This window comes from Pseudopodoces humilis, chromosome 3 (genome assembly GCF_049639895.1).
Source record: "Pseudopodoces humilis isolate 2021_Gansu_Grassland_sample_001 chromosome 3, ASM4963989v1, whole genome shotgun sequence".
Classification (NCBI taxonomy): domain Eukaryota; kingdom Metazoa; phylum Chordata; class Aves; order Passeriformes; family Paridae; genus Pseudopodoces; species Pseudopodoces humilis.
The window spans coordinates 89,376,391-89,402,399 of NC_142202.1; the positions used below are offsets into that span (position 1 = coordinate 89,376,391).

The 26,009-nt window shown below is 39.3% G+C and overlaps 1 protein-coding gene across 3 annotated transcripts; it reads right to left on the reverse strand.

Moving 5' to 3' along the window:
- Positions 1–897: 897 nt before the first annotated feature.
- On the reverse strand, positions 898–25,644 carry BEND6 (BEN domain containing 6). 3 transcript variants are annotated; one of them, XM_014263401.2, is made up of 10 exons: positions 25,514–25,644; positions 23,344–23,501; positions 12,090–12,319; positions 11,843–11,988; positions 11,233–11,331; positions 10,687–10,864; positions 8,998–9,215; positions 7,480–7,672; positions 5,496–5,634; positions 898–2,947 (listed from the first exon to the last, which is right to left on the reverse strand). In XM_014263401.2, the coding sequence occupies exons 3-10, from the start codon at positions 12,286–12,288 to the stop codon at positions 2,680–2,682; spliced, it is 1,440 nt and encodes a 479-aa protein (XP_014118876.1). In that variant the 5' UTR covers positions 12,289–12,319; positions 23,344–23,501; positions 25,514–25,644; the 3' UTR covers positions 898–2,679. The 3 variants fall into 3 exon arrangements, with proteins under 3 accessions (XP_014118876.1, XP_087909171.1, XP_087909170.1); XM_088053045.1 differs by having other exon boundaries at positions 2,736–2,936; XM_088053044.1 differs by having other exon boundaries at positions 2,736–2,966.
- Between the last annotated feature and the right edge of the window lie 365 nt (positions 25,645–26,009).

Here is a 26,009-nt window from a genome sequence, read left to right on the forward strand (position 1 = left end):
GTGATTACCTAGTCTTCAATTTTGTGTTCTCAGAGTTTGTCAGGGTAATTTTGAAAAAAACAGTTGTATTTTGTACCTTTCTGGTCATATTGCAAGACATTTGGCCCTTTTGTTAACGGCATAATTGTGTAACAGCTATTAATCTCCTTTCATCCAATGGGATAACATTATTTCTATACTTTAGTAAGAGCAAGGAATGGTCTTTTTGTGGCTCGCTCACTTTTTATCCTTTGTTAAAACATTAAAATATCTCTTTCCATTTGTTGTCACTTTTGTCCAAAATACCCACCTGGCCCATGCCTGGGAGGAGGCGCTCCACCCTACCATGAAACTCCTCCCATACTTTTTGTGGTGAGCCGCCAGCCCCGCTGGTTTTCCTCTGACAACTTACCAGACCAGCAGAATAGAAAAACACAAAGTACAGCGGGATCTGCAGCGCTGCAGCAGCCTCAGGGAGAGCAGCTGCTCACATCTGGCTCCCTCTACCTGCCCAAGGGCTTCAACACCTCCCGAAGGGCAGAACAGCTGCAGCTGTGCTACATCAGCTGCGACAGCTTTAAGGTTAGAGTGCCCTTGTAAGGTGGGCCAACTCCTTCCCCAGGTAAAATGACAAGCTTTACAAAAGCTGGCTTCAGAACAGTTATCAAAGAAAAAGAAAAAAACACAAGAAATGAGTGAGAGAAAAACCCCAACCTTGTATTTTAGAGTGTACCACAAAGGCTGATGTAAGTAAAGGCCCATTAGACAACAAGGACAATAAAACAGCACTAAGACATAGTAATGTTTCATTTTATTTGATAGAAAGTTGCTTCAAAAATATGATTAACTATATACATTATTATATATGCTGTACATACAATTACATATACAAAATTTACATAATAGCAGATATCCTTCTGTTACATTTTATAGATGGTAGTTAATAGCATGAGATAGAACTAACATATTTCATACCTGTTTTCATCCTGATCCTATCTACAAGGAATTGTTAGGTCAGAGATGAAAAAGAAAATAAATCAATTTGTACCCGAGCCCACACAAAAGTCTTCTCCACAGTGCATTCTATTAGTGCTTTGCTCTAGAACAGTTAGATTCGTGCACTTCCCTTCAGCGGTATTTGGTTGATAATGTTATTTTCAGTTTTTTTTTTTTTCAGTGTTCACACTAATATTATTTCTAATTTATTTCTGTAACTCAAACGTCCTGAAATCATCCTTAAATCAAGCCAGATTTCTTCAACTTAATGTAATTTTGTTTTTCCAATCTGATTTGTTAGTTGCTTGTTTTGCTTGTTTGAAATAGATTCAGCTAACAGTACTCTCAGTTCTGGGAGAAGTACACTCAAACAGGAAAGTTATAATCTCAAGCGTTCTCTCCTTCCCATGTCAACACACGAGACCTGAAATCAGTCAGCAGGGAAAAAAAATCCTAGAACCATAGAATATGCTGAGTTGGAAGGGACCCATTGAGATCATCAAGTCAAACTGCTGGCCCTGTGCAGGACACCCCAAGAGTCACACCCTGTACCTGAGAGCATTGTCCAAACACTTCTTGAATTCTGCCAGCCTTGGTGCTGTAACCACTACCCTGGGGAACGTGCACCTTCCACTCCTCCTCCTAAGGCTATTATAGGGTCTGTGTGACTGCCAGCTGCTTCCTGGAAGAAGTGGTGTCAGATCTGTAGGGGAACTGCCCAGATACTGGGATTTTTCTGGTCCTAGTCCCATGAGGAATATTCTGCCTGTCCACCCTTTCTCCAAGCAAGGAGTAGCATACCAAAATCAAAACACAGGGAGTAGAAACTGGCAACTCTGCCCTTTACTAGTTGCTTCTGCTTAAGTGTCCTCTATTTCCAAACTGAAGGGACCAGGCACCCTTATTCTATGGACCTGATGGTCAGGGAAGAAGAGAAAGAGCAAGAGCTGCCAAACCAGCAGAGTACCAGCAGCAGAATCCCTGTAAGAAAATGGCTTCTATAACTAAACAGGCTCTCCTGGAGGACTCTTCCCTGAGCTACAAAGGAACATGGCTTCTTCCATTGCCTTTCCTACTTCGAGAGGTTAAAAAATAGCTGCTTCTTTCCTGTGGATATCTTCAAAGTTTCAGTTTCATTGTCCTAAGTTTTTTTGTTTTCCAAGTTAGTAGCAGCCTTAAACATATATTTTATTTCTTCTCTGCTCATGTGGCCCTGTGCTTTCTGCTCCTGTGCTGGCCACAGTCTTCATTTCACTAGGAGATCTTTCTATTTTTCTCTCCATATCACTATATTTTTTTTGCATTAGTATACAGTAGCTTTCTTTGATCAATTAAGCAGTTTTCCCTCAGCTGTCAAGGTGAAAGCAAGGTTCCTTATATATATTCTTTTGGTAGTACATTAAATAATGTTTTTTTCTAACTAAGGGGAACTCTACTTTTGTCCTTCAGTACAAGTTTTAATTATCACATAACATGCATATATCTTATAACATCTTAAATCCAAATATATTAATACACCTTCATTTTTTTTTTTTCTAGAGTATGGGATTTTCATTTGTTTGAGAAAAAAAGAGTTCTCAGGCATCTGTCTCTGTCCACTGTTGGACACTACCATATATCTAGTACAATTTAGATATTATTTCTTTCTTATTTTATACTGCTTCTTAATCTCCATTGAGCATGTGAGCTGGAATGAAACTTCTGTTAATTCTTGTCTGAATTCCTGAGATCCTGTCCACAACCTTGGTTGGGAGAGGGCGCTGGTGAGCTGCTGGCGAGTTGAGACTCCGCCTTAGAAGAAGTGGGTTTGGGACACTCTTGCTGACCTTCTGGGGTGGGAGGTGGAGGAGTCAGGCAGCTGTCACTTTGCTGAAGTTGTGCATTAGCAGCTGGTGAATCATCATCCTTCTGGTCTTGCGTACAAGGAGGAGCAGCCAAAGAGATGATGCCCTGAGGAGCAGCTGTTGAACCACTGGTGAGACAATTTGTAACTAAGTTTGAGATATTAACATTAAATGTGCAATTAGTGCTGTTCTTAGTTTCCATGCTGCAGAGTTTATTAGCTAGTTAAATAGTTTTCTTCACTGTTACATTGCCCTTTTCTTTGTTTCACCTCAGCTTCATGGATCTGAGATGGAAACTTGTCTGTCTCATTAGATTTGACTCCAAATTTTTTCTCTTGAATCATAGTTCTACTCTGGGGAAAGGTGGAGGAGGTGGGTAAGGAAGAAATAGCAGCAAGGGAGGAAATAAAAGCTGCAGCATCACCAGTTTTTAAAGTTATTCATTTGTGTGTATAAGGTTACTAAAGGTATTGCACAACAGAATTTTCTCTACCCCTCTCTGTATTTCATTGCTGGAAGGCGGACTGAAGGAGTAACAGTGAGATTATGTGCACTTTTAAATGGTCTTGCTTTTCTTACAGAGAATGTGTGTCATCTGAGTTAAAGGAATCACCAAGTTATCTTGATTACTTACATGGTGAGTAACTGGCTTGACAGTGAGGGAATGCTCAACAGATGGAAAAAAAAATCCATTATAAATGCATCAGTTTGAAAGACACTATTCAGGCAATATCTGAATTGATTACAATGGATGTTGGACTGGATTTTACATAAGCACTGATCAATAACAGACATAAGGGCATTTTTAAAATATTAAAAGGGCATTTTTCAAATATTGAGTTTAATTTGGAAGGTCTATAGGCAGTATTAAATAACAATGCAGAATTGTTTTACGATAGGAAGACCTTGACTATCAAGGCTTCAGTAATACCATGTACATTAGAAGACTCGGGAATTAGCAAAATTTATGGATCCTTCTGATGAAGAAGGATCATCCTATCTGATGAAGATAAAGATTTAAAATATTTAAGATTTTAATACTTTCAAAGAAGACAAAATCTGTGGTTTTGTGCTGTTATTTTTTGTGCCTGTGTTAAGGACAAGGAAGAATACTGCAGTGAATCATTGCATACTGTATGTTACAAATACACAGGACCTTTGATTTATTAAGTCTTCTCACCTCTAGGAGAAAAGCATTAACATAATAAACTTTATTTTTGCCAGGCTGATGCATTTATTTATTGTTTATAGATGGAAAAACTTGTGTATGTGGATTTTCCTAACAGATATTCTGTAAGTATTTCTCAAGTAATAATTCACAGACCACAAGTGGTCCATGGAGTACCACCAAGTAGCTTAAAAAGGAATTTTAGAAGCCAAGCACTACTACTTTTCAAAAATTTGTCATAGCATAATCAAATATCTTGGGGTGCATCTTAGCTGTTGTTGTTCAGAGTTTTTTGTTTTGTTGTATTAATTTTTGGTTTTGTTTCTTATGAAGTGTCTTACAGTTGCAAATTTGGATTTTAAAAACATGCAGGAGATAAGTGAACCAGAAGAGGAAAAATGTTACTTCAGTACAGAAACTCTAAGTAAGGACAAATATCTTTTCTCTGTAATCCCATTTAATCTCTTGTCCTGTTTCTTGCTCATTTCTTATTGGGTTCTTGAGGAGAGGCTGAGACAGCTGGGCCTATTTAGCCTTAATAAGGCTGATCTTATCTATGTGCACTAATGTCTGATGGGACACTGTAAAGTAGATGGAGGCTCTTCTCATGGGGCCTAGTGGCAGAACCAGAGGCAATGGGCAGAAATGGAAACACAGGAGCTCCTTTCCGACCAGCAGGAAACACAGTGAGGGTGGTGGAGCAGTGGTACAGGGTGCCCAGAGAGGTGGTGGAGTCTCTGCCTTTGCACATACTCACCCAAACTGTACATGGCTCTGAGCAACCTGGTCTGGGTGACCCTGCTTGGAGCAGCAGGGGCTGGACCAGCCAACCTAGAGAGGTCCCTTCCAGCTGCACCATTCTGTGATATGTACATTTGGTATATGTGGCAACAGTACTGTGCAAATAGCTGACTTCACCAACTGTAGCCATGAGTTTGGCAATTTTATATTGGTTTCATTTGCAAGGCAAAAATACCCATAATGGGTAACATGTAAGAATTCCTATGACACAATAATTTAGACTCTTCTGGCAGTAAAGGATTGCCGGCTTAGCTCTCCTACAGTACATTTACAGATATGTACCAAAGAGGTGTGATATTCTTTGTATTCACTTGTGGGTTAATTGAGGTACAACAGGTGACATGAAAATGGAATTGACTTGTCTCTGGTGAGCCAGAGAATAAGAAAGGTAAATAATGCCAAATCTAAAATAGACATATTGAGCAAAGCAACTCCTTGTGTTTACTTCTGTTTTCCCTTCCTTTAATTTAATAGTCTTGTGCTGCTTTGTCTGGAACCAATAACTATTTTTGTGCAGTAATGTTAAGCTGGACTGCTTCCGTATTACTTTTTGTGCAAGGCTATGGAAATATTTACTGGCTTAGTACTGTGTATACCAAGTAGGTAAATATGTATTGTTATCTGAATTTTAAGATTGCTTTTAGATTTTATTATTGTGAAGTAATATGCAGAATTACAGAGTGCAGGCATTTTTTTATTTGACTTACCAAAAGCTATGTTTCTGAAAAGCACCTGAGTTAAGATCTTTGCTTAAAATTGGCTTCTTGGTGCAATTGTTCAGTTTTTGTCCCATCATTCGCCTAATTAAAGCATCATCTGTGTTTGGAAACAACTGTTTTGTGATTCCTGCAAAATAAAGAGATTATATATATATATATAGAGAGAGAGAGAGAGAGAGAGAGAGCGCCTCCAAATCAAGGAAACAAGAGATGTGAGATAAAAAATGTATTTTTTTCATCTTTACAGTTCCAGCTACTTCAGCTTCCACTCTAGTTTACTTCACTATCTTTACAAACTCCTTCGTAGATTTTACACATGCCAGCTCTTGTTTTTCTCTGTGCCTTCCGCATTGCTGTGCCTGCTCTTGGCAGACTCCAGAGGAACTCCAGGGCCACAAGGGCTTCTGTAGTAAGTGATTTGTACTTGCTAATCCTCTGTCCTTAGGTCCTGTTCTTGATCAGAGTCCTTTTCCTATCCTCATCAGTGCTTATGACTCTGAATCTTACTTTTTTTTTTCCTCATTCATTTTCATTTGCAGGTGATGTCACTTTTTCTAAAAATTTCCCTTCTGTTTTGCCTGGCTACATTTTTTAATGCTCAAAAATAGGACTCAACATGAGCATTGTGATTCCTGCTCCCTTCTTTTCCATCATCTTCTCTCCCCTTGATTTCTCTGCCCTTTCGTTTCATTTTAAAGTCCTACAATTTCCATCTTCTTTAAATAATCTAATCTACTAACTCATTTTCTGCAGTCCTAGAACTCTCAAGCTTCCTTCTGTTTTTCCTTTTTCTCTTGTATAATGTTGACACTTTTCTGTTTAAATTCCAGAGTATTCTCTTCTACCTTAACAAAGTTCTTTGATTTCTTTACAGACTTTGTCACTGCATTATTCACAACACACTGTATTCCATGTCCTGATTACCTTCTCTGCCTCCCTCTTCAGTTTTGCTTAGGCCCTAGTAGGATTTAGAATCATAAAACCATTTAAGATGAAAAAGACCTTTATGATTGAGTTCAACCAGTTTTCTCATCCCATTAAATATTTTTCATTTTTCTCAAATGCCATTCTGAAACTGTCTCATCTTACTGCCTCTAAATATATTTTTACCATCCTACACACTCTTTCCTTTTATCTCTCTTGACTTTGAGCCTTTTTTTCTAACAAGGTTCTTAAGGGAAAAAGGTTTTTGTAATTGATAACTTTTGAAACTGATGGCTAACTTCAACAAAACTGTACAAAGGTCCAGGAACTGGAGCTAAGCTGAGAAGGGAACCAGGAGAACTGCAGAAATCCAAGGGAATGGCAATGGGGGAGGAATTATGGTACAGTAATTAGGGCTATACAGTTCTAGTATTTAGTTATAGGTGTGAATCCAATTAAAATTTGGCTTCATATGCTTACAAAATACTGTTTTCTTTAAAGTTGTTCCTTCCATCTGGAATTATTTTCTGTCCTATGCACCAAATATTTTCTGCTGTAAACCTCAGCATAAATCAAATTTTGTTTGCTTCTCTGATCACTATTTCTGTCTTCTATACAGTCTCTAGCCCCTAGCGCTATTTAAAATGTCAGCATTCATAACATTCACTAAACTTCAGAACACAGCAGACATAATTTAAAATTTGATCCAAGTGTGTCCTCTTTTTGCCTCCCCTTATCTGTTATCATCGGGCTCCAAGTTTGACTGTTGCAGGTTAACCTTGCAAGGGCTAAAAAAATTTACAATATCACTGTGCCTGAGCAGTCACCTGAATAAACCCCACAGAATTCACACAATAGAAATACTACGACTTAGCATTTCACTGGCAGTATTTTTAACAGATGGTTTAAAAAAGCATGTAGCTGAAGAAGAAAATAGGAAGCAGCTCATCACGAGTACTTAACCAGCTGTTAAGCATGACAGCCCCTCCCTCGGAGAAAGCCCCCTGTCAAGTCAGAGCCACATTGAGTAATGTTATCAAGTCATCACCTATGATTTCCTGAACTTCATTCTGATTCATAGCTGGTTTTGCCGCTTTATCCTTTGAAGAGGAGGACTTTGCACCGGTCAGGCTGTGTGTAGCCATGTATTCATGTGTATAAAGTGCTTGCATCAAGTCATTTATAAATTTTTGAGGTTTGCTCTTGTTACAAAGTGCAATCTGCCACTTTTCGATCTTGAACTGGAAAACAAAATTGGTCATAGGCATAACTATTGCAGCTTTCTAGAAATATTATATAGTACTACCATTGAAACATATTTTTCATTTTCTATTTTTAAACCACAATTTCAAAAGTAATCTCTGCAAACAGTGTTCTTGAGATAACACCACACTTGCATACCGCTCAGCGTTTGGGACTATACACACAGCTTGATTGTTTTCCAGAAGGAAGTGTGGGGCAGACTAAGGACCCCATGCATCCTAGCAAACCCTTCACCAGGCCATCCTTATTACTCACTAGTGGAGGTAGGACATGTTCAGATGTAGCAAAATCCTTCTGCTTGCGCTCCATGCAGGCTGGCTGTGGTCCAGTTCTGGCATGGTTTCTGTACTGCCTTGGTACCATGGAACTGTGCCCAAGCAAATATTCCTGCCTGTGAGCAGACATGCCCTAAGAACTGTGACATCTGGTCCTGGGTTTTCAGAGTGGCTTCTGCATGCAGCAGTGGTACAGCCTAGGAATCTGGACTCTCCTAATAGGCAATTTTCAGCTACCTCTACGAAGTAAGGCAGGTTGCTCAGAAAATTAGGTCCTTTTATTTCTTTGAAGATGTTAGGTCAAATTTTGTGGTTTGCAATATGCAGTCAAAACATACCACGAAAATTCTTAACAGACTTATTTGGATTTTAGCACTCTGTGACTACACTCAAGAATGATTTGCATGGATTAACATGACCCAATGCATAATGTTTATGTAAATTGTGAATGCAGATGCTGGAATCATTCTTTTGGTTGTGCCTTCATTTTTTTCATGTACAGCCTCTGTGCCTTAGATTTCTCAACCATGCTTTGTTATAATTGCAGAGAATAAGGGAACCTCTTTATTCAGTATCGCTGTATATATGTATTTCTACTTAACTGCCAGCCAGTGTCTGGAACAGGAGAAGAAACATAGCAGCTTCCAATTACAAATTAACAGTTTTAACAGAATGCTGGTATTCTTCTTAGATTATCTTTGAAATACTATCATTCCCCTTTGGCATCCAAACAATTAGGCTGGAAGTTATCCCTGGATCTCGGTGTTTTCTTCATGCATCCACATTCTGCCCTTAGCCACAGATATGCCAGGTCACTGAAATTAAAGTGAATTTGAGAGTGTACAGGACACTGAATAGAAGCTAATGCTTATAATAGGAAGAGCATTCTGTACAAAAGGAGCTCATTAGTCATGTTATCAATGCAATGATGACGAATTATTTTACTGATGGCTATTTTTTATATTACACTATAGCAGTAAACTTTATACTGTATAAAGTTTTATGCCTGAAATTGCCTTTTAACTGACCTGTTTTTCAGTCTGTTGCTCCTCATCTTCCACATTCAAAGTTATTGGTGAGCTGGAGTTACTATGCATAGCTGCATAGGAATCTGCTAATGGATTGTGAGATGCCTTCCAAACAGCATGTGGATGCAGACTGGACGTAGATGATGTCACTCCTCCTTTGAGCAGCGCTTCAGCCATCCCTACCAGCTCCTCAAAATGAGTGACTGCCTGCGGCAACACTGAAATCAGATGAAAAGTGAGGGGTAAAATAGTAATTGAAGCTTTCAGATGCCAATTACATAAGCAGAGATATTTTTGCAATTAGATTCCTGTCATAATGCAAAAGACTCAATCAGCAAAGACATTTCAATTTCAAAAATTACTTTTTTCCTCCTCTCTCAAATGGTTTCCTGCCATTCTGCTGTCCCCACCCATGGGGCCTCAGAAATGAGGCCACAGAAACTGGCCTCCGTTTCTAGAATATATCAGTTCATCAATATATCAATATCAATTCAGTGCAAGGCTAAGAGGAATGATTAGTTTATGTCCATCATGGCACAAAACAGATTATTTATCTTTTCTTTTTACAATCGCAAAGTCTCTACAAGTCCATAAAACTACTGAATATGGGCTAAGTGAGGTCTCATTTTTTTCCCCTCAAAGAAGTTACACAGACTGCAGAGGCTTTTCCTTTTTTCTAATCTATAGAGAATATGTTTTAAATAACTTTTCCTCAAAGTAATATTGTCAAATGTAAACTTTTATTGCATCCATTAAGAAGAGTCAATGCAGAGCAAAAGGGGTGTAGATGACATGTCAGCAAGATACAGGATCACTAAATTACAGAAAATACTGTAAAAGACTAAGATAATTGCTCAGGATGCACAGTAAATTGACTTATAGGTGTGAAAAAAGTTGTCAGACACTAAGAAATTGTTTACAAATAATATTTTAAAAGGTGGAGATGAATGATTCAAACCAAGATGAATAATGTAAGAAATACAGTCAAGTGGGAAATGAAAATGATAAACAGTTGCGAAATCATTTGACAATAAAAAAACAGATACCAGACTGTCTAGAGATGGTATGGTGTAGCTGTAAATCCTCTTTAAACCTTATTCATTCTCTACCAGTCTGGAATTTTGAATTCAGTTTTGGCTGCCTCAGAATAAGGGACAGGGATAAGCGAGTGGTGCTTCAGAGATGATCACTAAAAGATGAAGGATTCATTTACAGTGGATAAAATATTTAATCTCTGGCAAAGAATTAAATTTGGTGCATCTGAAACTAATTCAGATTGTCAGTAATGAGAAATCACCAAAATAATTAGAAATAAAGTAATTTCAGAAGAAATTAAATATCATTTGATCAAGAAAGACTGCTAATAAATAAGATCAATTGGACTGGTCAGTGAAGTATTTGAGCTTAGCCAATGGTTACACAGCATGCAGAAAGGTTCTCTTGGCAACTGCTGGCAGGATTTAGACAGATTTTTTCATTTCTAACTCTATGATTGCATGGCCTCTGTGTAAGACAGTAAGTGCTGCTGGAATTAAATGCTGCCATGTATCACAGACTTGGATGCTAATGGTAGGCCTTGATCATGTCAGGTGCTTGAGCATCCATAATTCCCATCCAAATGGCCTCTTATAAATCAAGCTTTTCCTGACCTTCAGGCTTTCCTCTTCATCAAAATACTCCCGACTTTACCTTGAAGCATCACCAGGGACTGCCTTAGGCGGCAGTTTTCTCTCATGGTATCTGTCAGCTTCCTCTTGAGACTTTTAATTTTGGCACATAGTTCTACCTTGGAGAGTTGAAATAAAGGCTCTTCATCATCACTGCTACTTTCACTATATAGAAAGTTGCTTCCTGAGTATGGTTCTCTCTGAAAAATACCCCAAATAACTGTGATATCTAGAACAACAACAACATAAAATCAAAGCATCAAAACTAACATTAAAATATCTGGTTAAATCAAAAATTTCTTATGTATAAACAGACTCAGTGCATTTTAATAAAAGCTGTTACCAAACATAGGTATTAGTATTCTTACTGAAATTAAAAAGGAAAAGTCAGTTTAAATATGTAACTGTCAGGTACCTTTGTCTCTGTTCTCTATTCACCAATTTTCAAAATTCTTTCATCTTTCAGAACTGTTAATTTCACTACGGCAAAAATCCTATGGCTCCCTCAAAAATACCTTTCAGACTGCTTTTTGTTGATAGATTAAAATTGCTGAAAATGGGTGTTTACCTGTTTGTTAATTAAAGATGTTTCAAGTTGACTCAGGATGTTGGCAGGAGTAGATGCCTGCAATGATTTCTTTCTTTTTATATGTTTCATCATCTTCCCCTGTAAAAAGTGCATAACAGTGCCTTTGCATTCCTATAGAGCCTTTTATTACAGTACTTCATAATATACCATACATTTTTATTCACTGTGCACTTCACATTCTTGATCAGTAGTTTTTAAAAATGTATTTGTAACTTTGTTCACCTTTATGTTTTCTTTGCCTGTATTTTGTCACTGCAGATCTCAGCACAAGGCACACCTCAGAAAATCTGGTCCCTCCCCCTTTTTATGCACTAGTCAGATTTCTGTCTTACAGGAGAAAATGCAATGGAGCTACAGAGCATCAAAGCCTTGAATAACATTCATCTCTTGACATAGAAAAGGACAAAATCCATTGGCCTAAGTAATTACTCTGACAGGTTATTGTGCTGAGGTACCATGTGAAGGCTGCCTGTATTCCTACCTTTACTATACATCTTTTGTGTATTATATCATGGAGACTCAGTAGTTGCAGTCTATTTCATTCCTTTATGGCCCTAACAGTATAAGGCACATAGAGAAAGAAACTCACCTTTTCTTTATCCAGGTCACTGTCCTCACTTTCTGAGAATATCATTTCTATCCTCTTTCTCTTGCCTTTTCCAAGGACTTGTATTTTTGTAATTTCATCTGCTCGTAATATCTTTTGCATCATTTCTACCAGCTCTTGGGGATCATCTGAAGTGATGGAAAGAAAAAAGGCCAAAGCACAGACAATCAGGTAACTATACCTTTAAAGCAGATTTCATATCAGACAAATATTCTGGAACTGCACTCACCACTCATGTACACAACTTTCACCAGGTGCTTTTCTGTCTTTCTTTCTCCCACAGGCCAGTTCACTAGTACATGCTCATTAGGTTTCAGAAGTCTTTCTAGTTCATTGTCGTCACAGGGAAGGTCCTGTATCCAGGAAGTCTCTCCAATTTGCAGTGAATTATCATTTACAAAATCAAACAGTGTGAATTTTTTCATCATTTAAGTGGCTTTCTTGTCACACAAACACTTCCTGTAGGACATCATAGGAAAAATAGGAGTTACTGTATCATGCCACAGGGATGTTACAAGAACACTTCAAAAGGCTCCAAACAACTCTCCTTTTGCTGGATATTGGTAATTACCTTGTATGAAAATATCCTAAGAAAATGAAAACTAGCCAAGCAGTGAGTTGTATCCCCCTTGAAAGATGTTTAACACAAATCAGACATTTGCTTCCAAAACTGTGCACAGAAGACAGCTTTCACTCACAGAGTCCTGGCTCCCATATTACTTCTGTGTTCATTCTGGCTGGGATCTCTATTACTACTACATTTGTCTCAGTAAAATTTTTAGTCCAGCCTCTGACTAAAAGATACATGTGTGATAGAACCTTTCCCTAGAATGAAGGAAAGTGCTAGTTTTACGTGCTGTTAAGTGGGATGTATGGTTATAATTTCATGGACAGGAAGACAATTGCAGCCACAGAAAACCAACCCAGAGCTACCCAGGACAACTGAGTGGATGAGGTATGACACATCCTGGCAGTGGAAAACTTGATGTACAAAAGAAATGACAGGCAAAGGACTGCAAGAGAGCTGGGCTGCTTCATGAGGAATAACAGCAACAAGGAGAACCCAAACCCAAGTATACAGTTAAATCATTTGCTTCATAAAACAATACTTTTAAAGCAACACACTATTCTGGGCTTTTTAAAGCACTTAATTTCTCTACCAGGAGAAGGGAACAAGTCATACTTTGAACTTTGTTTTGCCACTTAAGCTGATCACCTTTTATGAAAGTGTAAATTCTATGGGAAATGTAACCAGCTCTTTTAAGTGTTGCCATTGTACTCAGAGAAGATATTTTCTACTTCAAAATTAATAGATCAATACATAGAAATTTGATTTTCAAACCTGAATCTTCTTTCCAGCAAACATATGGTCAATTCATAAAGGTGAAATACTTTCTCCGAGCTGAAAACTTATGAATTCCTAGATGTGACAGTGTGATTTGCTATTGACTTGGCCTCAATCAGTCAGAAGCAAATTTAGTGCCTCATGAAGAGGCTGTCAAAAAGGTAACTCAGAGCTAGAAAATGAGAATTATGTGGGGCTATTATGTCAAAGTGAGAATATCTGGCTGCACTGCTCTATGAAGTAATGTCAATTTGTTTGCAGAAGCCCAGTTTGCCACTATTCCACATGTCTGTGCTATGCCCCAACAGAGCAGGCTTTCCATACAGGGGTAAGCTTGTTAATTTGCAAAAGACAGCTGCAGTCCTGTCAGCATGTTTACTGATACAATGGGGCAAGCAGTACAGGTAAGAAATCACCATTGAAAGGAGTATTAAGCTTTTATACAGAATGTGTTTAGTGTGATAGCAGTAGGTTTGTTAACTATTGCCTCATTGGAGAAAGAAGACTCTGTTTGCAAGAATTGACATTACTTTTCTTTAAAGCTCAGAAAACATCCATCCCATGCAAATTCTGGAAGTGGAAGCAGCCTGAATATCTCTGCCTAGCCATGACTCACCAGAGACCCCATTCTGCCACTGATCCATGCTGGATGGATCCTCATACCACAGATATGGATCATTCAAATGAACAAACATATAGACAAAAAGAACACAAAAGGATCAAAAAGTTTCAGCACTGACTTCACTATGAAGAGGAAAGGTCCAAACTGTAACTGCAAGATTTGTCTGAACAACAAAATACCAGATTTGAAACAGGTGGAATATGCAATCAGCTGGGCATCAGTATTCTTCCTTCTTTTTCAAAATGCTTTTGAATATATATTTCACTCAGATTAGCATTTCTCGTCTGGCATAAAGATGCTACTTCTGCCTCTGATCAACCCAGCACAGCAACCTCCACCACTTAGTTCTTTGCTTCCCAAATGAGGCACTTTGATACTTCCTCCCTTGGCCTTGGCAGTTGTGAGCTACTTTTTTACCCTCCTAAAAGCCCACATAAAAGCAACAGAATTGTGGCAAAGTTAGAGCTGCCAGTGTGCTAAGTCCAACAACTGACTGATTTACTTCTATGTGTTTTTTTAATGTTTCCCTGCAGTCCTCTAACAGTTTGTCTTTTGTCTCTCATTTTGTATTGAGACAAATATTCTCTGAGCCATGGGACGTTTTTGTGGTCTGAATTTGTACAGGGTTAGCAAGCCAGCCCAGGATTTCCAAAGGTACACTGAATACACAGGCTGTTCACAGCATGCAGGGCAAGCGATGATTCCCCACAACACTAGGGTTAGTCATGTACACACTGTGCCGACACCATGCACATCAATACCAAGTCCAACAGCTTTTGGAAGGTATCAGACTTATCTACATTTTTAAACAGATTAATGAAGCCAATGGGAACGTGGACTTCTGGATGAGCCCATGAGAACAGCCTGGTGCCACTGGTAGACACTGTGAAGCACATGGACAACAATATCTCACACAGTCTTTACACCAGGCAAGACCTGGATCCATAAAAATATATCCTGACACTTTAAGCTAAGGACAATTTTTACCATGCTCATGGCAGGACATGGAGCTCAGCAATTTATCTACATTATATTTGAAGTTCTTCTGAGCTGACCAGATTCTTGCCTCTGGTCAGAGGGTGTACTAACAGGTAAACCAATTTCACTAAGGGATTTAGCAGCTGCCATATTCTCTCAGCATGCTGAGAGAAGGAATGTTCCTGCTGTTTATAAAGGGACCAAGGCAGGAAAGCAGTTGAGGGGCAGCAACAGCAACTGGCCAGGACTACTTTTCTCTGCTGCAGCTCTACTGGACATAAGCCCAACTGCTTATGTTATGGGTAAAATAATGAAATAATTACATCGTCAAATAAAAGGAATGGAGTATAGTATGTAAGTATACAATATATACTTATATGCAATAATATATATACACACAATATATACTTACAATATGTAAGTATTTTTATGTTATGGAGCAATGCCTTCAGCTCCTGCAGTAGACATTAATCAAACTATCACTTTTCACAGAATTTACTGTGACAATCCATGGGCCCTGGGGATAACACCTAACTGTCTGCTGGCATCATCTCTAGCCAGTGATTAAAGGGAATGGAAAGGTAGAACAAACTGTCACTAATAAGGGAGAGGAATAGTGAAACACTTCACTTTCTTGGAAGTCCTGCAGTGTTTTCTCACCCTGACCTCCCACTGGAGTCAATGTGAACCTTGTCCAAGTCATCATGGCTTCAGATGCTTACCTTTAAAATCTCATTTGCCAAAACAGATCAAAAGCAAAATATGATGTGTCATCAGAAAACAAACAAAAGAAACTGGGGACTGAGATTAACCTTACCAAACTTTTATTGCCTTAAAAGGGAGAAGTTGTCTAGCCACATTTGGCTCAGTCACTGCAGAAAAGGAGGTGATTCATCTTACCCTATGACACGTGTCTGAAAGACAGCAGATGACTACTGTCTGGGAGAGCCTCTTTCTCTCTACTCAGTGACTACAGGGTTGGTGTGTCTCCTTACAGAAGCTGGCCTGGTCCCTCCCATGTTGTATTAGCTTTTCATGGGTTTGAATGGATTTTGAATAGTAGGATAGATTCCAGTAGACCAGCAGAAGCTATAGAGAGCTGAAAAGATGGCATATGAAATCCATTAAAGTGTCTCTGGTTCTCTGTTTTAAATCTTTCTAGTATAGTTCTGCAAATAATCAAGTAAGATTTCTGACACTGAATGCTTTGTTCAGTGTTCATTTGGAGGAAACATTATCATTCACAGGCATTACCCTGTGTGCAGCTACTAATGACAGAAACAATTATATGACCTTTGAAAGCCACTTACGGTTTACAAGTTACTTAATTATGCTATATGCTCCATTTGAAAACACAACTGATTTGAGTAATACTGAAACGCAGATTTATGATTTTTCATTATTCTAGGTCATTTGTAGAAGGGGAAAAAGAAAAAAGAAGGAGTCATATCATTTTAAAGTTCTGCAGAGGAAACATTAATTGGAGTCTTAATTTTTACAAACAGGTTAACACCTCACATACTGCACAAATGCTATAAATTTGTAATTTTCATATTATTACTAAGGCACACAAAAAGCCAGAACAAAACCAAACCAAAACCATGCACGAAACCCCAAGCCACCAAAAATCCACAAAGATCAAATAGTGTGTTCCATTCAGCCAGAGAACTGGCAGATGGCATGCTGAGATCATTATTTCTCTTTTCTTTCAGTAAACACAGTGCAAAGTGTTACAAGTTTACAACATGATATTGCATACCCACTTGACGAGTCTGGTTCTGTTGGCTTAAAACAGGACTTGGAGACTGGTTTCAGCAAATAAAGAACTGTACCACAGATCCATAATCACAGTAAAGTTCAGGCTTACTACAGAGTTGCCTTAAGTCCATGAAGAACTGATGAGACTGGTTGAGAAAAACATGAGATGTGCCACTGCTTATCTTATACCTGACTTGAGTAAGGTATAGGGACTGAATGATGCCTGGGTGAAGTGGAAGTCTCAGAGAAACCCCAGAGAGAACCTGCACCTCTCTACCAGCCACTGTGCATAACCAGCCTTGTTATAAATGTGGTCCTTTAAGGATACAAGGATGTACTCCAAGACTTTCTAGTGAAGGTCAGACAGCCTTTACTGCCACTTCAGCAGGTGAAAGAGGACCAAAGTGTTTATTCTACCTTTGGTATCAACTATAAATTCTGAGAGAAAATAACCAAGACCCTCATTAAGCCCTATTTTCATATTAACTTTTGCATCCTAAGAATGCAAATTAAGAGAAGTGAAAACACACCTTACATGTACAATCATAACCATCAAAACCCCACTATAACATAAAGCAAGGGCGATTTTGGGGCAAAGAAGAAAATGAGAGAGAGGGGGAAGCACCTCTGCCTACTTGGGATTGGTTGATGGACTGTCCTCTTCCCCTGGAAGGATCCCATAGAAGGGATGCCTCTAAGTGAGCTTTGTGCCTCCAGTGCATTGTAAAGACTCGTGAATATTTTTATATTTCTATCTATATATCACTAATAGATATCTGTTGCTACAAACTGCTGCAGTGAAACACTGTACTTACTGAAATCTTATCACCAAAAATCCTGAACCTGCTTTCCTGTTACTTCAGGAAACTATACTTTTTGTGAATCTGGACTGTGAAAGTTTTCATTGAACTCAGAAACTCAGATCTATAGTACTGAACTGATAAACTGCACTATTTGCAAGTCTGTGATCATGCAAGTTCTTACTGAACTCCACCAGGCTGGTAATGCTGAACCAGTTCTAATCAGAAACTAAGCCCAGCTGCACACAACTCCTCTGATCTTTGAGGACCAGGTGGAATGCAAGGGGATTGATTTTAGGCCAAATGTCTGTAGCCTTAATGCAATACATAATGAAAACATAATAAAGCTAACATTTTATTATGTACTAACACTTTGTATTATTTACCTTCTGAGTTCAGCCTTCAATTATCCCAGTTTTCCTTGGAAAAAAACCAAACCAAAACCTAAACTTAACTGGTCTTAAAATTAATCTATCTCATAAAAACCTATTTATTTCCAATTCAGCATAAGTGGTAGTGAGAGATTTGGTTTGTGTTACTTAGACTAAGACATTTTACACTGGACTTGTCAGAATATTAAATACAATTTTGATGGAAAACTTGGGCTTCACTGAAGTGTCAAAATTCCCAATAGAAAGTATATGATGGAAAACATGACCATATTTAAATAAGTTAGATGCTTATTAGATGTGTTAGAGGTTCTAATATTTTGCTGTTGTAGGTTCTAATCCTTTTTACCTGAAACCAGTGAAAGTAAAAAGATTTACTAATGAATTCAGTGGAATTAGGTCCTGTCAGAATACAGAAGTGTGTTACTTCTCAAAAGATTTACAGTGCAATATCTTAGTCATTTCTGGAAAAAGATGATTCAAAAGCACAAATCTGCTGCTCTCAGCTGAGAAATACAAAGTACAGATTTTCCAGAATCATCAGTATTGCTGCGTTCCAGATTCAGCTGGGAATCTGGCGGAGCATCTATCAGAACACTACTGCAACTCTTAAGACTATAAATGCACTGAAATGACCCCACTTATCTTCCACAGCAAGGATAAAACTCTATGATTTTATTCCTGATATTCAAAAGGTCACTTCCTCACTGCAGATCACTATCCTGGTGTGACTTGCTGTGAAATAACCTGAGATACTTTTCTAAGAAGTGATGCTATTCATGGTAAAGCAGCAGCTCTGGCCTTATTTACCCAGATGGCCTCCTTGACTTTAAAGTCTCAGCAGCATTTACAACTCACAGGATTACACAGAGAACTTAGTGCAAACCTTGTACCACATTCTAAAATCTATTGAGTGACCCAAGGAATTCATGAAGCCATTCTTACTTTTCACAATAGTGCCCTCCTCCTATGTTCTAGCAACCTAGGAATTGTATAAAATAATATTAATATCTAAATATGCCAAAGTCCTTTCTGGGATTGTGGCTTAAAACAAAAGCTTGAAGAAATCTACTGGAAAAGGTCTAATTTTTGCATAAAACTATTATTTTATTTGTTAAATTGAGTGACAGGAAAGGCTGAATAGTGAATTTTTAAGCAGGTATATTTACTATGTCTGGATGTACTAAACTTTTGTTCTAACCAATAATTTGTTCAACTATCAGTGAAACATGGCATTCAATTTAATCCATTTAATGGATTTCAAGATAAGCTAGCATCATTACTGGGTTTTTAGTACAGGATTCAATTCTACATTAATATGCTTACATTTAGGTATCAGTGGTGCACCAGGTGTCTTAAGTTATTGCTGTAATCACTGGAGATACAGGGGTCAATTTGGCTTTCTAAGCAGGTGTCTAGCACCACTGTTATTTGCTTGGCCTTCAGCTGCAAGTAGCTTCTAGAAGTACAAATCTCCCACAGGTTTTTTATCACAACTGTCATCCTTTTGGAGTTGAGTCAGCCTTGAGCACCTCCAGCAGTCATAAGTGTGAAGCCCCTGCTCAACACAGTTAAAGCTTCCTGGAGAGCAATTCAGCTTTTTTCAACTGCTGTAGGGTTCAATTCAGTGGCCTAAAAATAAATGCATGGTGCAATCTTAGATACTGTGCATTATTATGGCTGGCCTCCAGCTACCTCTTCTGATGGGCACAGACTTCACACAGGGCTTGGACCCTCTTCTGGGCTTACAGTGGTGGTTACTAACTCCAGGCACCTCAAATGGCACTAAACACAAATTCAGGGAAATGCATTGTTCTCTGAGCCTCAATGATTTAACCGAGTTTAAATAGGAGCCTAGATATCTCATGTGCCTATAAACCATGTACATTAATTTATCTGTATTTCAATCCCACACTCAGTAAAAGATTCACATTGAGGTAACCAAATGCCAAGTAAGATGCAGGAAGCTATCTTAATTCTACATGACAGATTAGTATCTTTATTAAATAGCTATATTCAGCTTTATTCACAGATGACAGATGGAGAACTAATACTCGCTTCAATTTGGTTGTTCATAAATGCCATGCACAATAAAATATATTAATTTACAAACCAAGAAATAAAGCTCTTTATCTATTGAGATGGATGAAATACCTATGCTACAGGAGCTTGAATAATCCCAAGAAAACTTGTTCCATGCAGGTTAATATACCCAAACACTTAGAAGCAGTAAGTAGCCTGGAAGGAGAAACAGTCAACGTGGCTTTGTAAAGTCACACACTTGGCTATGCTCATTGTGACCTGGCTTGGGTAATCTAATGCAATCCATTTTAACAGCTCCCAAATTATAAACATTAAAGAACAGTGATTCATCACTTAACTTGTCTAAAGATGTTTATGGGATCATTAGACAAAGTTTGACTACTTGCAAATCTGTGCTGAGGTGCAATAATTGCGTACTTGCTCCATGCAACAGCCCAAGCAGTCAAATAAGCTTTTCCTAAAAGGCTGAAAAAATAGACATACTTTCCATATGCAACAAATGCACTTTCAAATTAGACTTATTCAAACAAACCCTCTGATAACCTGATATGAGAGGCTATAAGAGGATGTGTCTTACTATTTTTATAACATAGTAGACTTTTTTTATAAGGTAGTAGACTATATCTTTCATTCTACCCCAAAGTGTTACTGTTGGTGGCATTCTCCATTCAACTCTTAAAAGCAAAAAAGTGAAATAGCAGCTAGAAAATTCCAGGCTTGATTTTTGGTCAGTATTTAATAACTTAGCAGCGTATTTACTATCTCTACTTCTATGTCTTTACTGGCTGTCATAGGTGTGTGATCCTGGATGAGAAGTCATGCCTGATTAATACTCAAAGTGCTTGCTCTTGTACTCTAAAGCTCTTCCCCAATTGTTCTGGTTTTGCAGCATTTTGGTAGGTAGGAGGAGAAAAAAAATCTGCATTACTATTAAAGGTCATGAACTAGAAAAAGAGACATATATATTGTCCCCTTACTCCAGGGAATATTACTTCAACTAAGAATAATTCTGCATGCCCTTAAGAGAATTGACAGCAACGCATCTTCCCTGCAAGGATAAAAACCTCAAAATTTACTAGAGCTATTTTTTCCCTTCCTGCAAAATTAAATGTCTTTTCACTGTACGTAGTCCAACCTAACTTTATAAAGTAATATAATAGTGGAATGACCAATGTTGTGTATCAGTCTGAAACAATCCTTGAACAACTTTCAATTATATAGTTAAAATACTAATGAAGTGCAATTCCCTCTGGGATGTAAGACTACATACAGATTGACAACTGCTACTTTAAATACTGCCAAAAATGAATACAGAGCAAATTTCAGCCAAGGACAAAGGGGCACACTGATGCTGCAATAAAAAAAAAAGTGCCATAGGAGCTTCAGCAGTGTATTTCCATCTAGACTCAAGAACAGCCTTTCCGTCTACAAAGTCAATTTATGCTCACAGAATTCCTGCCAGCATTTTCCCAGCAACACTATGAACCATGAGTGTACAACTGTACGGCTCATTCTCCATTTGATTTACATTCAGTCTAATAAGCAGAGGAAATTTAAATACACAAACAGTTTGAGCCAATGAACAATAATAATAATAATAATTACCTCTACATATATAAAACTGACAACAATTTGATTTTATGTGGTCACCTATGACACCTGCAGAAGGCAAGATGTTCCAGCCATGGAGGGGTTCAGGCTGTAGCACTGGAATCACAGAGTTTGGTCTTGAGTAAATCATACAACCTTTAAATTTATAGTTCACCTTTTCTTTTCAAGGCATCTGAAATAATAATACACATTTACCTAAATTCAAAGATATTGTGAGAATCAACTAATGCTAGCATGCCTTTTAACCATACGAAGCACTATGTGGAGTAAACAATTTAGCAAGTTTTGCAGGATGAAGACTTGTAATAACCCTGCTGAATTTGGAACGTATTTCAGATAACAGATTTCTTTTAAATGGGCTGCCTATATCAAGCCAGCAAATATTATTCTTTCAACACAAGAAAGCATTTTATAAGGTTTAATCAACTACTGGAAACTCTCACAACATATCCTATGGTATATTTAAGCTGCTAGTGTAGCACTGATGGCATCATGTAATCTGCGAGTAGAATATTGAGGGGGAAAGTCAATTATTTCATCAAAAGAAGTTGATAACACTCATTCTATGATGTCTTCTGTATTTTATTTGCTTGCCTCTTTGGTTTTGACTGTATTTACTTTGGTTCTTGTTTGATGAGGAAAAACCCAAATATTTTGTTAGAAAGTATTAGATGATTAGAGAGCCCTTCTAACCAGTTAAGCAGTCATTTAGGCAGGATATTTTACTCAATTATAATTAATTTGTACAAACACAGTCCTTAAAGCATACCTACATACCAGTGAAAAGAGATGATCTCACCCTTCCACTCACTCAGCTACTCTTCTGAAACCATTTCATGCATCATCTCATATTTTTATGTCCACATCACCAGATCCAGCATGTGACCTTTTTCCCTCAGCTCACTGACACAGGGAGTCTTACAATGAGGTCCACAAGGCCTCAGTCTGCAGGAGTAGAGAGGTGCCTTCACAGAGCTGTGGCGTGTCCTTGAATGCCATGGCTAACAGTGGGGAAGGTCAGACTTCTGAAGACATGGTTTTTCCACTCAAAATGCCATCACATTTTCTTTTTGCCCTTTTTTTTTTTTTTTTTTTTTGCCTGTCAGCCAAACCTATGGCACTCAGCAAGAATTTTTAGTTTCTTTTAAAAGGTGTGGCTGAACATCACCATAATTATTAAGAAATATGCACTGGCCCAGAGACTGTACTGCAATTCTGCAAGCAGGACAAAGGTAAGGGAAGAAAGGATGTCCTCTTTCAGCCTTGCTGGGTAAGACTGCTAAGTCAGGACAGGCTATCATGAGAGAGCAGCTGAAAGAATATTTGAGGGGAAAACTGCCTTGTCTCCCGGCAGGAGGGCTACTGCTGCTACAGCACATTCCCTGTTCAACTCTTACATTAAACTGCAGGAGTTTGACACAATTTCCTTGTTGTTTCCCTACCACACTCAATTTGGGAAAATAGGTAAACTGCATTCAAGAGTAACAGTGACCACAGAAACATCCTCCTGTGCCTTTCCACTTCCAAACATTTGCTGGTCACCTCTTCTCTGGGTTCTCTGAACCAGAACTTTCCTTTTTCATTCCCCTGACCAAATACTTATCATGACCTCCTCCCTCAGTATTGCTCAAGTGAAAGGCTGCTTCCTGCACTTCTGCCAAAAGCTTCAGTTATGCCAGTGACTTTGTCACTGCTCTGTTTGCCTGTGGTGCCCATCAAAACAAGCATCTGCAGGACCCTGCATCCCACCTGCTCACAACTCCGCAAAAGTGCATTCACATTATGTGTAGTCTGAACTGGCAGCAGGACCCCTTGCTTATTACAGAACCAATAACTGCCTTCTTAGATTATAAAGCACTTAATTCCACTTCTCAACAACTTCTGATCTCCCCTCCCATTCCACTCCCTGTGATCAGTTAGTCTCAAGACTTTGTTACCTTCTTTTGCTCCTTCTCTGCAATGGCTTCACCTCCAGGATTTCCCTTCTGAGGTCAAATCTCAGATGAGAGGTTTTGTTTTAACCTTCTCTCTTCATTTCTTTTGTCTTCTCTGTTTATCATCCTTAAGATTTAGGAAAAGTCCCCTAAAAAACATTCTGTAAAGAATCTTAGATTAAAAGTGTGATACATATAAAACTTCTCTTAAATTCTCTTTATTACTATTTGGGAAAAAAAAATCTACCCACTTATCATTTGCTTATTTTTAATGTGTAGTAACTTGACCAATTTAAACTTTATTCAACATGGAATTGATATTTTAACCACACTACCATACCCTGTAGTATTTAACAAGCACAGAGCAGTAATAAACATAAATAAAGCTAGAGCAGCAATTTGGTGTACTTGTGAGATAGTTGACTCAAAACCCTGGAGCAGCAGCTCTCTGAAAAATCATGCATGTCAGCATTGCTTGTAGTAAACTGTACTCTCTTTTGCATTTGAAAAAAAAAAATTAAGCAGCTGTCATGAAATTTATTACATCCTTGCAGAAAAACATTATCCTCAAGACATCAGTGAGCTCTAACTCCTAGAAGGGAAAAGCTATAAACCTTAAACTAAAAAGCTTTCGCTAGAGATTTGTCTATCAGATGATTTCTATGCACTATTACCGGAGAACAACGTGAAAAGAACCGTCCCCCCTCAGTTCTCTGTGATTTACCGTGCTGTCACTGCCCTGCTACTTTTGCTCTATCATCCCACTCTGAAACAATAAATCAGTGCAGAGCTAAAGGTGTCGAAAAGTTTCCTGCTCCTGCAATATCCTGCAGCGTGGCACTGCAGCACGATGCCAGGAGGATCACACCAATTTGCTTCATGTTTCAGTGAGGCAACGTGGACTGTTTGAATAATCTCCAGGTAATCTGCATTAAAACCATTCTACTGCAGTGTACTGCGGTATTAGGAAAGATTTCAATATTGCACCACGTGATGCAACACAACCCTACAGCATTTGGCAGTTTCTAGACAGTGAGGGAAAGCTTCAAATCCATGGCTGCAATGTAGCAACTTTCCATTTTACAAAGTAATAGGACAGACTATTTTGGCTCACTCTGTTGGTGTACAGCATGAAATGATACAAATTTCCTGGAATAAATTATTATAGACCTAAATCCCATTTTTTTTCTTTTTTTACTTACACCACCCCCACTAGCATGAGAATCTTTCAATGATAATAAATTTCCTTAACCTTAAGGGCAAAGTGTTACAATGTTATTAGCCCAGTGATATATTAATTTTACTAATCTAGACATTATTTTTCCTCTTCTTATTCAAGCTACCACAGATACATTTCCCTCTCTGTCTTTCCAGCTTGCATATTTTTTAGTTTAACTTAAATTTACACATATGCTTTTCTGTACTTTTATGTCAGTCACATAAAGAAGTAACATTTCAGTGTTTCTCCAGTATTTACACAAAGATTTTAATTATTTTTGTGAAGTTTTGGAAATGTTCTTCCTATTTATGTGCTCACCTCAAAGATGCATGAAAAGCACGTGAGTTTTGCTTTGAAGGAACCTTTTCCCCCAGTAACGTGAGTAAATGCAATGTTGCAAAGAAAATCAGCAAGTAATTTTTTTTTCCTGCGTGTATGTGAGAGAGTTTAGAACTGCATTTTCAAACACTCCTGAAACAATTTTTGAAAGTCTGGACTACCTACAGAGGTAGAAACAGCGACATAGGTGAACTCTTGTTATCATCTGCATTAGCGAGCTGCTGATGGCAGGATTTTGGTGCTGCACCAGCTGCGGCCGGGCGGTGAGCGAAGGGCGCGGGGCTGACATTGGCTGCAGCGCGTTGCGGTCCCTGCAGGTGCTGCTCGGCACAGCCCCGCCGCCTTTCGCCTCGGGCACGGCCGGGCAGCGCGCACCCTGTTAAACATCGGGGACACGGGGCTGCGCCGCCAGGGCCCTGCTCACCTTGTCAGGATGGATGGCATTATCATTTCCCAATCCCTTTCCCGAGGAAATCGGCCTCGACCAACGCCTCGGCTCCAGGGTACGCCGCAGACCCCCTTCCCTCCCGGACGGACCCGCGCGGCGCTGGCCGCTGCCCACACCCCGCGCCCCTGGGTCTAAGCCCTCTTTTCCCACGGGAGGTCCCCCGGTACCTCGCAGCAGCCATTTTCCGACTCTCTCAGCAGCTCCAGCGGTGATATCACCTGCCGAGGCCCCTCGGCGGCGGGACGCACCGCTCCGTGTTCCTTCCTCCCTCCTGACACCGGCGGCACCTTCTTCTTCTTCTTCTTTTTCCTCCTCCTCCTCCTCCTCTTCCACCTCCTCCTCCTGCCGCCCCGCCCCGCCGTGCCCGCGCCGGCTGCCATGCGGCGCCCAGCCCCGCCCCGCCCGCCGATGCCCGCGGGCGCTCCGGCTCTGCCCGCCGCGCTCCCCGCTCCCGGCAGCCGTGCGGGCACGGAGGGGCAGCCCCACCGCAACCATCACCGCGGCGGCGGCTGCTGAGTCACGGCCTGAATCTCATCCCGCCCCTCCTCCTTCTTCTCCTCCTCCTCCTCCTCCCCCGCGCCGCCGCCTCCCGCCCGGCTGCCGGCTCCAGCAGCGCGGTGCCGGCGGCGATGCCCGCCCCGCTGCCGGGGGGAGAGGCTGCCC